General features: G+C 40.8%; 1 protein-coding gene across 4 annotated transcripts in view; it reads right to left on the minus strand.

The window, feature by feature from the left end:
• Positions 1 to 13749, minus strand: part of DAO (D-amino acid oxidase) — a 133466-nt gene that overhangs the window by 7298 nt on the left and 112419 nt on the right. For all 4 annotated transcript variants that reach the window (XM_077296113.1, XM_077296132.1, XM_077296122.1 and 1 more), the window contains exon 8: positions 50 to 132. In XM_077296113.1, coding sequence (XP_077152228.1) covers positions 50 to 132 — 83 coding nt within the window. The remainder of the gene's footprint in view (positions 1 to 49; positions 133 to 13749) is intronic.

Here is a 13749-nt window from a genome sequence, read left to right on the forward strand (position 1 = left end):
AGCGCTTTTACATAAATATTAGCATTTATGCATTTCATGTAGGACTCACCCTGGAATGATATAAGGAGTGGTATATACTCCTGTCTTCAGATCATGGGTCAGAATAAAATGCTTCATCCATGGAGCAGCCACCTATGACACAAAAAAAGAAAAACCAATAGGATGACTACATTTACTTAGAGACAAATCTCGTGGTATTAAAAAGACCAGGTGTTATAAGCAATACATCACCCACAAGAATTCAGCATGGTTGAGAATTGGTTGTCTTTCAGACACATTAGTGTGTTTTAACATGGGCAGATTTTTTTTGCTTGAAACAATGATCAAAGAACAATATATTATGTCAATCACCACTCAGTTAGCTTCATTTGCATGGAACAATCATCGAACTGTATGTTTATTTTAATTTACTCACTTGTATAGGGCCATCATATTCCACTGCACTTTACAGATATCTTCTCACTTCCCTTGGGGTTCACAATCTAAGTTCCCTATCTGTATTTTTCTGGAGGGTGGGAGGAAACCGGAGTATCAGGAGGTAATCCACGCAAACTCAGGGAGAAAATACAAACTCCTTCCAGATGTTGTCCTTGGATGTGACTGATGATCGGATGTGACCAGTGATCATAGGCATACAGTTTTATTATTGCTGTCAAGTCATCTCTGTTAATATGGACTCGTGCTGGCGTTATGTTTTAATGACGCTGTTGAGCAACATAATGTTGATTACCAGATATCTTTCCATTGTGCAGCTGTCTAAAACAAACGTTTGCTTGGTAATGGACTCCTGGAAGCCCTCCCCTGAAGCCAAGTATTCGGGGAGGTCTCATGGGAAAACAGACCCTACAGTTTATTTTTCATTTCTTACTTTAATATCACTTTGGTTTTATATTTGGATGGTTTCTGATATGAATTTTTAGGGTTAAATGAGTAATGTGTAAAGCTGTGGTAACACGAGCTGGTTATTTCTGGTTTTTGTTGGCGCTCTTTTTATGCCTTTTCATTGGTCAGCTGTAAAAAAACGGGAAGAATTTTGTCTATAAATAGGCAGTTTTACCTCAGTTTTCCTCATATCGTTAATGAAGAGAGAAGATCCCGCCTGCCCGCCCTATTTTGTTGTGTTCCTTTCCTTGTCGTGGTTGTTTATTTGAGGGTAAAATCGCCCAACTATTGGGTGGATTGTGTCAGTTATTTATTGGTGTTGTTTAATTAATTTATGAATTCTTGGTATTAATTTATTTATTAAGATATTTATTGGTAATATTCAATTAATTTATTTCATGTCACCCTAAATAAACACCACAGCCATTGATTTCCAATTTGAGGCTTTGCGTCTTTATTTTAATTAAGAATGGGTTTTGTGTTACCATGTGAGGAGGGTTTTAATCCGCTCCCCCATTTCTTTATCAAGTAGCTTAGGGGAATGCCTTAGATCGATCATTATCCGGCTGCATAATGAAATTTGCATAATTCAGGAGTTCATTAAGTGCTAACAAACATGTATCCCAAAACAGAGCCTAAAGAAAGCACAAAAAAATTAAAGGGGTTGCCTCATGAAATGATTAAAAATGCATAGTTTTTGTAAAAAACAAGCAACTTTGCCATTATCTCTTTTTAAAAATTCTCTCTATTCTTAAGAACGGAGGGATTTCTAATTCTGTAGTCTACTGCTCATTGGCTAGGCTACCTTTGCTGTCTTTGAGGTGGCCAGTTTTCTAGACAAGGAGTGCCACTATGCTTTAAAATCTGTAAGTGCTGCTCTGAAGCCGTCCGGATCACTGGATCCAGCCAGCTTCAATGTCCCTATAATTGTCTCATTCTGCACTGACCAAGTAGCATGAGAGAGCACACAGTTCAGATCAGCGTTGTGACCATACTGCTAGTGCAAACTGAAAATCTTCATGAGCGCACAACTACTGTACCATCAAGTAGGAAGAAGGGAAGCTGAGGAATGGTGCGCTCCTGAAGAAAGAAGATTACACAATCTCATTAATATAAAAATTAATATTAGTGGTAGAAAATAAAGCTATGTTTAAAATATATTCAAAGTTAGGTCTCGAGAATGGAACCCCTATGGTGCATGCCGTATAAATGTACAGGAACTTTAAAAAGAAACTATAGTTGAAACAGTTTTCTTTAATAAATCAATAGGTTACCTGCTGACAAAAGAAGTCTATGAAAAGGGGATGGTGGAGGAGGATGGAGATACCGTATATATTCGAGTATAATGCACATTTTTTTGCTGAAAACGTCCCCTCGGCTTATACTCGAGTCATTGTCCCAGAAGATGCCGAGGGATGGGGAGCGGCGGAGCAGCGGGTCACAGGAGGCAGGAGCCGGCTGCTGCGGCTAAAGCTTGTGCCCGCTGCTAAGAGAAACGAATATTCACTGCACTTTTGCAGACAAAGGAAAAGTTGTCTCTGAACTATGAGCCAATAAAAACTTTACGGACATGAATAGAAATGTGAAACTTCCCCACCCATAAGTGTTATTTGATCACTATGACACAGAGGTTACAAAACAAGATGGATACCACTGTCACAAAATGGAATGGATTGTCACAAAATGGAATCTGTTCTCTCACAAGCACTTTATTCATTAAATGTGGGTATATGTACATGTAATGTAGTGTGAGTGTATTAATACCCTCACCTTCCATTTCTCTCTGAAATCCAGCGCCATTCTTTTCTTCTCAATGACGTCACCGCAATTGCTAATAGCCAGCTAACTCTAACGAATAAAAAACGTAATGGCAGTGCTTCTTTAAGTAGAAAAAGTCTTGACGGATCCTGTTCTTCCCTAATTCATTTGAGGCCCATCTAGGCACATTTTGGAGAGGTGTGTCTGCAGAATCAGGGTGCCATCTGAATGAGGCCACCTTGTCACTAGTTGATGGGGTTACACTATTTTGATCAAGACTGAAAACAAAGTATTAAAAAAAAACAGACCAAAATGGGGCTGCACACGTTTAGTATTAAATTAAAGTACAGGGTCACAAATACACTGTGGTCAATACACATACCTATATTTACACCCTATGCGTCAGCACAATGCAATAAATTAATACATACGTTCCACTACAGCTGCACACATTAAAAACGTAAGATACTTAGTTAACATTTTTTGATCAAAAAGTGCAAAAGCCATCCAACCACGTCAAGGTTTGTCTTTAATATGGATGTCCTAATCACTTATGTCTCATATGGAATTCATGTATTCATTTATTGCAGTGTGCTGATGCATAGTGTGTATACAGTGGGTACGGAAAGTATTCAGACCCCTTTAAATTTTTCAATCTTTGTTTCATTGCAGCCATTTGGTACAGTCATAAAAGTTCATTTTTTTTCTCATTAATGTACACTCTGCACCCTATCTTGACTGAAAAAAACAGAAATGTAATAATTTTTGTAAATTTATAAAAAAAAAAAAAAAAAAACAACTGAAATATCACATGGTCATAAGTATTCAGACCCTTTGCTCAATACTGAGTAGAAGCACCCTTTTGAGCTAGTACAGCCATGAGTCTTCTTGGGAATGATGCAACAAGTTTTTCACACCTGGATTTGGGGATCTTCTGCCATTCTTCCTTGCAGATCCTCTCCAGTTCCGTCAGGCTGGATGGTGAACGTTGGTGGACAGCAATTTTCAGGTCTCTCCAAAGATGCTCAATTGGGTTTAGGTCAGGGCTCTGGCTGGGCCAGTCAAGAATGGTCACAGAGTTGTTCTGAAGCCACTCCTTTGTTATTTTAGCTGTGTGCTTAGGGTTATTGTCTTGTTGAAAGGTGAAGGTCCAGAGCACTCTGGAAGAAGTTTTCAGGCAGGATATCTCTGTACTTGGCCGCATTCATGTTTCCTTCTATGACAACCAGTTGTCCTGTCCCTGCAGCTGAAAAACACCCCCATAGCATGATGCTGCCACCACCATGTTTCACTGTTGGGATTGTATTGGGCAGGTGATGGGCAGTGCCTGGTTTTCTCCACACATACTGCTTAGAATTGTCACCAAAAAGGTCTATCTTCTACTCATTAGAGCAGAAACTCTTATTTCTCATAGTCTGGGAGTCCTTCATGTGTTTTTTTTAGCAAACTCTATGTGGGCTTTCATATGTCTTGCACTGAGGAGAGGCTTCCGTCGGGCAACTCTGCCATAAAGGCCCGACTGGTGGAAGGCTGCAGTGATAGTTGACTTTGTGGAACTTTCTCCCATTTCCCTACTGCATCTCTGGAGCTCAGCCATAGTGATCTTGGGGTTCTTCTTTACTTCTCTCACCAAAGCTCTTCTCCCACGATTGCTCAGTTTGGCTGGACGGCAAGGTCTAGGAAGACTTCTGGTGGTCCCAAAGTTCTTCCATTTAAGAATTATGGAGGCCACTTTGCTCTTAGGAACCTTGAGTACTGCATAAATTCTGTTCTAACCTTGGCCAGATCTGTGCCTTGCGACAATTCTGTCTCTGAGCTCCTTGGCCAGTTCCTTTGACCTCATGATTCTCATCTGGTCTGACATGCACTGTGAGGGCTTATATAGACAGGTGTGTGCCTTTCCAAATCAAGTCCTATCAGTTGAATTAAACACAGGTGGACTCCAGTGAAGGAGTAGAACCATCTCAAGGAGGATAACAAGGAAATTGACAGCATGTGACTTAAATATGAGTGTCTGAGCAAAGGGTCTGAATACTTATGACCATGTGATATTTCAGTTTTTCTTTTTTATTAAATTTGCAAAAAACTCTACATTTCTGTTTTTTTTTCAGTCAAGATGGGGTGCAGAGTGTACATTAATGTGAAAAAAATGAACTTTTTTGAATTTACCAAATGGCTGCAATGAAACAAAGAGTGAAAAATTTAGAGGGGTATGAATTCTTTCCGTACCCACTGTATATAGGTTTGCAAATTGGCCATAGCGTATTTGTGCACTTCTACATTAATTTATTTAAGCTGTGTGAGCCCATTTTGGTGGAACTGGGAGAAAGTGTCGTGTAAAGTCCAGACTTTGCAAAAATGTTGCACAACTCGAAGGTGCAACTTTTTTTTAAAATTTTATATGCAGTGCCTTGCAAAAGTATTCGGCCCCCTGGAACTTTTCAACCTTTTCTCACATATCATGCTTCAAACATAAAGATGCCAAATGTAAATTTCTGGTGAAGAATCAACATCAAGTGGAACACAAACGTCCACAGCAACATAATTATGTATAAAAATATGTATAACGTTTTATTATTTATATAGATATAACAGTATATCAGTAACAGCAAAATTCCAAAACTGCATATATGTGCTGTATGCACTATGCATAAAAAAGAGGACAATAGGGAGGAGACATGACGGTAGCTGACTTAGGGGGGGATAATATAATACATCCTTAGGCAACAGACAAAAGCCAATACCAAATGTAGAAAGGGTCCCACCTTTCTCAGCTCCCCCGGACGCGCGTTTCGTGTTGAAAAAGCTAGAACGCGAAACGCGCGTCCGGGGGAGCTGAGAAAGGTGGGGATATTTTCCCTGATGATCGCAATGGGTAAGCCTGAACCTTGATAATTTGAGCTCATTCACTGCCATTTATGTTAATGGGGAGTCTGCGGGACCCTTTCTACATTTGGTATTGGCTTTTGTCTGTTGCCTAAGGATGTATTATATTATCCCCCCCTAACTCAGCTACCATCATGTCTCCTCCCTATTGTCCTCTTTTTTATGCATAGTGCATACAGCACATATATGCAGTTTTGGAATTTTGCTGTTACTGATATACTGTTATATCTATATAAATAATAAAACGTTATACATATTTTTATACATAATTATGTTGTTGTGGATGTTTTTGCTCCGTTTCTTTGTGCTAACTTCTGTTTGGAGTTGTCCTGGTGATTTGACACCTTTTGAGTGCTCTGGGAGAGCTAGAGTTGTTTGCTCTCAGCTACAATATACATTAGTGCTTCACGATTGTGTTATTAAACAAGTGGAACACAATTGTGAAGTTGAAAAAAATTTACTGGTTATTTTAAATTTTTGTGGAAATTCAAAAACTGAAAAGTGGGGCGTGCAATATTATTCGGCCCCTTTACTTTCAGTGCAGCAAACTCACTCCAGAAGTTCATTGTGGATCTCTGAATGATCCAATGTTGTTCTAAATGCCTAATGATGATAAATATAATCCACCTGTGTGTAATCAAGTCTCCGTATAAATGCACCTGCTCTGTGATAGCCTCAGGGTTCTGTTTGAAGCACAGAGAGCATCATGAAGACCAAGGAACACAATAGGCAGGTCCGTGATACTGTTGTGAGGAAGTTTAAAGCTGGATTTGGATACAAAATTATTTCCAAAACTTTAAACATCCCAAGGAGCACTGTGCAAGCGATCTTATTGAAATGGAAGGAGTATCATACCACTGCAAATCTACCAAGACACGGCTGTCCCTCTAAACTTTCATCTCAAACAAGAAGACTGATCAGAGATGCAGCCAAGAGGCCCATGATCACTCTGGATGAACTGCAGAGATCTACAGCTGAGGTGGGACAGTCTGTCCATAGGACAACAATTAGTCATACACTGCACAAATCTGGCCTTTATGGAAGAGTGGCAAGAAGAAAGCCATTTCTCAAAGATATCCATAAAAAGTGTCGTTTAAAGTTTGCAACAAGCCACCTGGGAGAAAAACCAAACATGTGGAAGAAGGTGCTCTGGTCAGATGAAACCAAAATCAAACTTTTTGGCAACAATGCCAAACGATATGTTTGGCTTAAAGGCAACACAGCTCATCACCCTAAACACACCATCCCCACTGTCAAACATGGTGGTGGCAGCATCATGGTTTGGGCCTGCTTTTCTTCAGCAGGGACAGGGAAGATGTTTAAAATTGATGGGAAGATGGATGGAGCCAAATACAGGACCATTCTTGAAGAAAACCTGTTTGAGTCTGCAAAAGACCTGAGACTGGGATAGAGATTTGTCTTCCAACAAGACAATGATCCCAAACATAAAGCAAAATCTACAATGGAATGGTTGACAAATAAACGTATCCATGTGTTAGAATGGCCAAGTCAAAGTCCAGACCTCAATCCAATCGAGAATTTGTGGAAAGAGCTGAAAACTGCTGTTCACAAACGGTCTCCATCAAACCTCACTGAGCTCGAGCTGTTTGCCAAGGAAGAATGGGCAAGAATTTCAGTCTCTCAATGTACAAAACTGATAGAGACATACCCCAAGCGACTTGCAGCTGTAATCGCAGCAAAAGGCGGCGCAACAAGTATTAAGTTAAAGGGGCCGAATAACATTGCACGCCCCAATTTTCAGTTTTTGAATTTCCACAAAAATTTAAAATAACCAATAAATTTCATTCAACTTCACAATTGTTTTCCAATTGTTGTTGATTGTTCACCAAAAATTTACATTTGGTATCTTTATGTTTGAAGCATGATATGTGGGAAAAGGTTGAAAAGTTCCAGGGGGCCGAATACTTTTGCAAGGCACTGTAGCCACTCCAGACCTCATTGGTAGACTTCTCTAAGAATATGAGCGTGAAAGGCCGCAATCCATACTGTGTTAGCAGGTTGCGGGATGCAGTAACGGACAGGAGGCAGAGCAAAGGTTAAAGTTAATTTTTATTTGAACAGGGGAATACTCCACACAGGGAGAGGAAAGGAGAGGCAGGGGTATGGCAGGTGACATGAGCACAATAGGGGTGATGAGGGAGGTAATGGGGGCAATAAGTATAACACCTGTTCATTAATAGTGGTGAGCGAATATACTCGTTACTCGAGATTTCCCGAGCACGCTCGGGTGTCCTCCGAGTATTTTTTAGTGCTCAGAGATTTAGTTTTCATCACCTCAGCTGAATGATTTACAGCTATTAGCCAGGCTAAGTCTAAGTACATGTGGGGGTTGCCTGGTTGCTAGGGAATCCCTACATGCACTTATCCTGTCTAGTAGCTGTAAATCATCCAGCTGCGCGAAGAAAACAAAAATACTCGGAGGACACCCGAGCGTGCTCGGGAAATCTCGAGTAACGAGTATATTCGCTCATCACTATTTATTAAGGGTTAACTCATCAGTTTGACGGTTTCCTGACTGCAGAGTCCTAGGTTCAAATGGTGGTGCCAACGCGGTTAGCACGTGATGAATTTGGGGTCGTCCTGCAGGCGTTGATGATCCCGTTCCTGGCGGTGATGCCGAGTCCTCGATGTCTTGCGCGGGGTCCTGGATTCAGGTTGCAGAGTTAAGAGCAGTCTCCAACACTGCTGGTCTTAACAAAGCTCGGCAGAAGTATGCGGGTGAGAGAGGGAACAGTTCTCGGTGAGTCACCCGGTATTTCTTAGGCGGTACACATGCAGTATTTACTGGCCCGCAGCGTTGGTTACCTTGAGCAGCGGGCTCCAACGGGCAAAGAGCAGTTCACTGGTCACAGTCTCTGTAAGTGGCAGCAGGGATAATATAGCCCGGACTTGCGCTGTCACGGTGCTCAGAGGATGGAGCACTATACTTCCCTTGCTGCGTGCTCCCACCAAGTCTGTCTCCCTTTTTGCACACTCCGCCCTTTTTAGCCTAGCTACACCCCATGCTTTCGAGTGCAAAGGTCGGTCCGGGTTTCTAAGCCTAGACAACAAAGGTGACAGTCCCGACAGTTCCGGACCCGGAGCAAGAAAGGTACCCCCGGTCCCTCTTCTTAAAAATGCACGGGTCACCATCAGAAGTGATCGCTGCCTCTGTAAGTCTTCTGGTTTTCCAGTGAGGATTTTTAGAAAATAACACAGCAGCTTATAGGTAAGTTGAACCGACAGTTCAGGGATCCAGAAACTCATACAGCTGACACCACCATCAGCAAACTACACCACTAAACCTATTTTGGGGGGATTAACTGTATAAATACATTCACTGGGCAACTCATACAGCTGACACCACCATCAGCAAACTACACCACTAAACCTATTTTGGGGGGATTAACTGTATAAATACATTCACTGGGCATTGCACATATTCCATTTATCTCTGTATTACCTGTGTCTGTATTTTATTATTTTCTATTGTTTTGTGCATGTGGTTCCTATTCAGACGTATTTGCCTCTCTGGTTACAAACTACAAGCAATTCCTGTGTGTCCTGCAGTCAATTGTTGCTAGGAGTCTTCTACTTTGGTAACCAACAAGAAGGTAGATGTAGAAGGGAATAATATATGCCTGCAGGATCAGACTACACACAGAGTTTATTTATGGCCTGTAACCATAGAGTCACATAAGTTTTGTATAGGAACAATATGCACAAAATGAATTTTTAAACATATCTGTAGCAATAATGAATGTAAACATAGTCTTTTAAACTGCTGCTATAATTGCTGAGAAAGTGAAGAGGAAACAAACATGCTTCAGTAATTAGCATTTTATATTTGCCTGTACAATTTACATGCAAATAAGATACATAACTGTTATGCAAAAAGCCAATCCCAGTCATTGTTTTTGTGGCACTTTGCCACTTTCTCAAGGTATCATGCCATGCAGCACAATGCAGCACAGCCATCTTTAGCTGTGACTTTCATAACTGCCAGCTACTCCAATATCCCCTAGCACATTGCTTATTTTCTTCGGAATTTAATTTAACGTGTCATTAGATTTTTTTGTAGGATAAGTTATCACGTGTATACATGGTCATTATGTGACATGGGTTTTTTTACATTTTCCAGCTTCTGTTTGCCTACTTATGCTAATTTTCTCAGACCTAATTTGTAGAATAGGCGGAAAGTATCAGCTATAATGTCTCTCATATACTGCACACATAGGGAAGCTGAGATTCTGTTCCTCTATCTCTGTAGCATAGCCTTAGAAAGAACAACTGCATGAAGGACATTATACAACAGTACTAAGCAGTGTAGCTGTGAATCAAGTTCAAAGGAAAAGCTGAAGCCATGTGTTTCTCATTGTTTCTAATTACCATATACACGTGTATAAGCCGAGGCACCCAATTTTGCCATGAAAAACTGGGAAAACGTATTAACTCAAGAATAAGACGGGTATGCAATGTCCCCTCATTCCTATCCTGGAAAGGATGGCTCCTCATCCCCATCCTTGTATGCATGGCTCCTTATCCCCAGTACATCATACAAGGCTGTGCTGTTTTGATTTCCCGAGCGCTATTAATTTGGGGTTCAAAATTAGAATAGAAGAGATTGGATTTCGCTCACATGCTTCTTTAAACCCTTCACGACCTATGACATATCCCCTTTGATGTGGGCTCCGGCGCTGAACCTGCATCTTTTCCGACACATGACAGCTGATTTGATCTGCTGTCATGTGCCCCTAACAGCTGCGGGTAGAATCGCGATCCACTCACAGCTGTTAACATGTTAAATGCTGCTGTCAATCCCTTACATGATTGTACCGGAAGTGCGTCACAAACTCTGCCCATCAGCGCTCCTGTCACATGATCACAGGGCGCTGACGGGTTGGCATGACAAAGGGGGGGCTGAAGCCCTGCTATGTGTAGCACAAACAATCAGACAATCGAGCAGTCTCCTTGAGACTGTTGAAGCAAGTAAAAAGTAGAATGTTTTGAAAAATATTACAAAAATTTAAAAAACATAAAAGTTCAAATCACCCCCCCTTTTAAATAAAAATAATAATAAAAAAAATACACACATTTGGTATCCCTGCATTCAGAAACTCCCGATCTATCAAAAAAAATCCGTAACGAGAAAAAAAATCAATAAAATGCAATAACAGGCGATCAAAACATCGTAAGCCCTCATCCAGCCATTTTTTCACCACTTAAATAAAAAAGAACCTATACAAGTTTGGTATCTGCAAACTCGTAATGACCTGGAGAATCATAATGGCAGGTCAGGTTTAGCATTTAGTGAAAATGGTAAAAAAAATAAATTGTGGAATTGCACTTTTTTTGCAATTTCACCGCATTTGGAATTTTTTTCCTGTTTTCCAGTACATGATATGGTAAAACGAATGGTGTCGTTCAAAAGTTCAACTCGTTCCACAAAAAACAAGCCCCCACATGGCCATATTGACCAAAAAATAAAAAATGTTATGACTCTGGGAAGATGGGGAGCAAAAAGTGAAAACGCAAAAATGGAAAATCCTAAGGTTATGAAGGGGTTAAACACAGTCTGGTATGGATAGCCATCGTGCACAATGCAGAAGACAGACATTGGTTAGCACCACCTTCAGTAAAAAATTAATATGCATATGTAAGTACATTGTGGCTGCAATACTGACATACTGTATGTGCAAACTCTATACAAGTCAGCAATTAATGGGTACATGAATTCTTCTATAGCTCCACATGTAAAACACATGAGGTAGTTAGTTCACAGGTTTAATCAACATTGCATTAGCTCATCCTCCAGTGATCAATAAGAGGTCAACTTGTCCCTTTTGATTGTCACAATTCAACAGACGGACTGCAAAATCTTGTGGAAAGGTGCTTGCAGGCTGCATTAGCCTCATACTCGTGATTTTGGAAACACGATATCCATGTGTTCACGTACATGCAATATGGTGTATTTGGGATATATTCTATGTAAAGCACCACCCCGGTGTTTCTTTTTATTTCACCGCCTGAACTGAGTGGAATCACTAATCTATGTTCCCAGCTCCTAGTGAAATACTTACCAGGAGCTGTCTTCTTCTCTTCCCGGCGCCACTTTGATCCCATTCCACTAGCTTTCAATGTAACTTACGTTTTGGTTCTCATAGACTTACATTGAGACATGACTCCCTGTCGCACAGCAAACGCTGGAGTCATAAGACAGGTCACCACGTGCAGAAGACAACCGGAATGGCGCCGAGTACAGCAGAAGATGGCTGGTAAGTATTCTACTACACACAGGGAACATACATTAATGATGCTACTCTGGTGGTGAAATACAAGAATGCCAGAGTGGAGCTTTAAGATTCTAGTATAAATTATATGTTTTAAAATAGATTGACTTACTGTCTGTGGGATATAAAGAATAAATGCAAAATCGAATATTAATGAAACACATTTAATCTCTTATAGACTATTACTGTTACTGATTAGTAAATTCCACTTGATCCTATTATCTTGCAGCAACAAATATGAGATGCAGAGCCCAACACATGAAATTGCCCTCTGTTCACTGAGAACTTGCCTCTAATAATAAAATATCTGTCAGCTTCAAGATTGTAGAGCAGTCACATGATGGTTAACTATGAAACTGCCAACTTTGGGATCAGAATAGTCATTCAGTTTAAGAGACTATGATTAGTTTAAGATTAAATAGAATCTGTCAGCAGGTTTTTGCTATGTATTCAGCATGAGATTGGGTTAAAACACTGAATTCAGGGATGTGTCACTTATCAGGCTGTGTGCGATTGTTTTCTTACAATTAAGGTTTTATCACTAGATATTATCTGTCACATAGTGTCAAGGGACTGTGGGAACCTACCCAATCCCTTGAACTCGGGGCGCCCTAGTCTATCCCTGTTCCCTGGATTACTCCTGAAGGTGGAGATGCCGGGTTCTCGTACCTATATGTGTTCCTAACGTAACCCTTATCTGATCCCTCCCCCACCCAGGGAGGTGAGGGGCCAAACTGTATAGGAAAACACTAACCAGACAGACAGAGGTAAACAGATAGGGAGAAAAGAAAAGTACAATAATACAAATACACTCATAAAATAACAGAGTTGGAAACAGAGGAGGTATAGGAAGGTGAAACCAAGTGTGAGAAAATAAGGATAAATATGCAAGCAAACTCTACACAGTAATCTCCAGAAAAACTCTCCAACCACCAACTCCAAACACTGAACTTTCTCCTTCCACCTACCATCAAACCAGGAAGAAGAACTATCACTGGCAACTCCAAAGTGCCAGTAGAGAGCACATATACTAGAGGGGAGTGGCCAACACAGAACAGCTGAGACAATTCAGGATGGCAACCTCCAGAAGATCAATTGACTTGATTGCCATGACAGCAAGGAAACTTGCACTGTTTAGTAGGATGGTAAAGCAGTTCTAATAAGTGCAGGAATTCGTATAACCAGACGCCGTAATCTTATGACCCCCATCTGTCATGACATTATCATTGCCCTGACTAGCTCCCTCTTGCCAAGTTGTCCAGCTCTGCCCCCTCCTGTGATAAGCAGCTAGTTGTCAATTGACTATGTACAAAAAGAGCCTGGTGTGGGTGGGAGCAGCTTTCTCAGCTCTGCTGCATTATACATCTAAGAACTCTGATTGTCACAACTACTGCACCCTGTAAACTAAGTGATACATCATTGGACTCAAGGTCTCTTTTTATACATTATGCTGTTTTCAGATAAAGCAGCAAAAACCCGATGACAGATTCACTTTAATGACAAAGATTCCTGCAATTAAAGGACCCCATACACATTAGACTAATGTCAGCTGAACCTGCCGATATCGATGTGTTTAGATCACAGTCTAATGCAGGGGTCCCTAAGCTATGGCTCGGGAGCCTCAAGTTGCTTTTCGGCCCAAGATGTGTGGCTCACGACTGTCTGCCAGTTTATTACATTAGCAACTGCTCTTTCAAGCTGTTATGAAGAGAATGTCTCCATATGGTGACTTTTATGAGTAGCTCTATACACCCAAAAATAGATACAAAAAAATAAAAGTGTTCTCCAAATGATTGGATACTTGTAAAAGAAAAACAAGGATAGTCTCTCCTGGTCCAAAGCTGTCTCCCCGCAGGAGCTCTGATCTCTGTGTTTTGGTTGCAGGGACGACTTCCCAATTATAGTGCACATTGACAATTCAGCCAATCACTGA

This window comes from Ranitomeya variabilis, chromosome 1, assembly GCF_051348905.1.
Source record: "Ranitomeya variabilis isolate aRanVar5 chromosome 1, aRanVar5.hap1, whole genome shotgun sequence".
NCBI lineage: Eukaryota > Metazoa > Chordata > Amphibia > Anura > Dendrobatidae > Ranitomeya > Ranitomeya variabilis.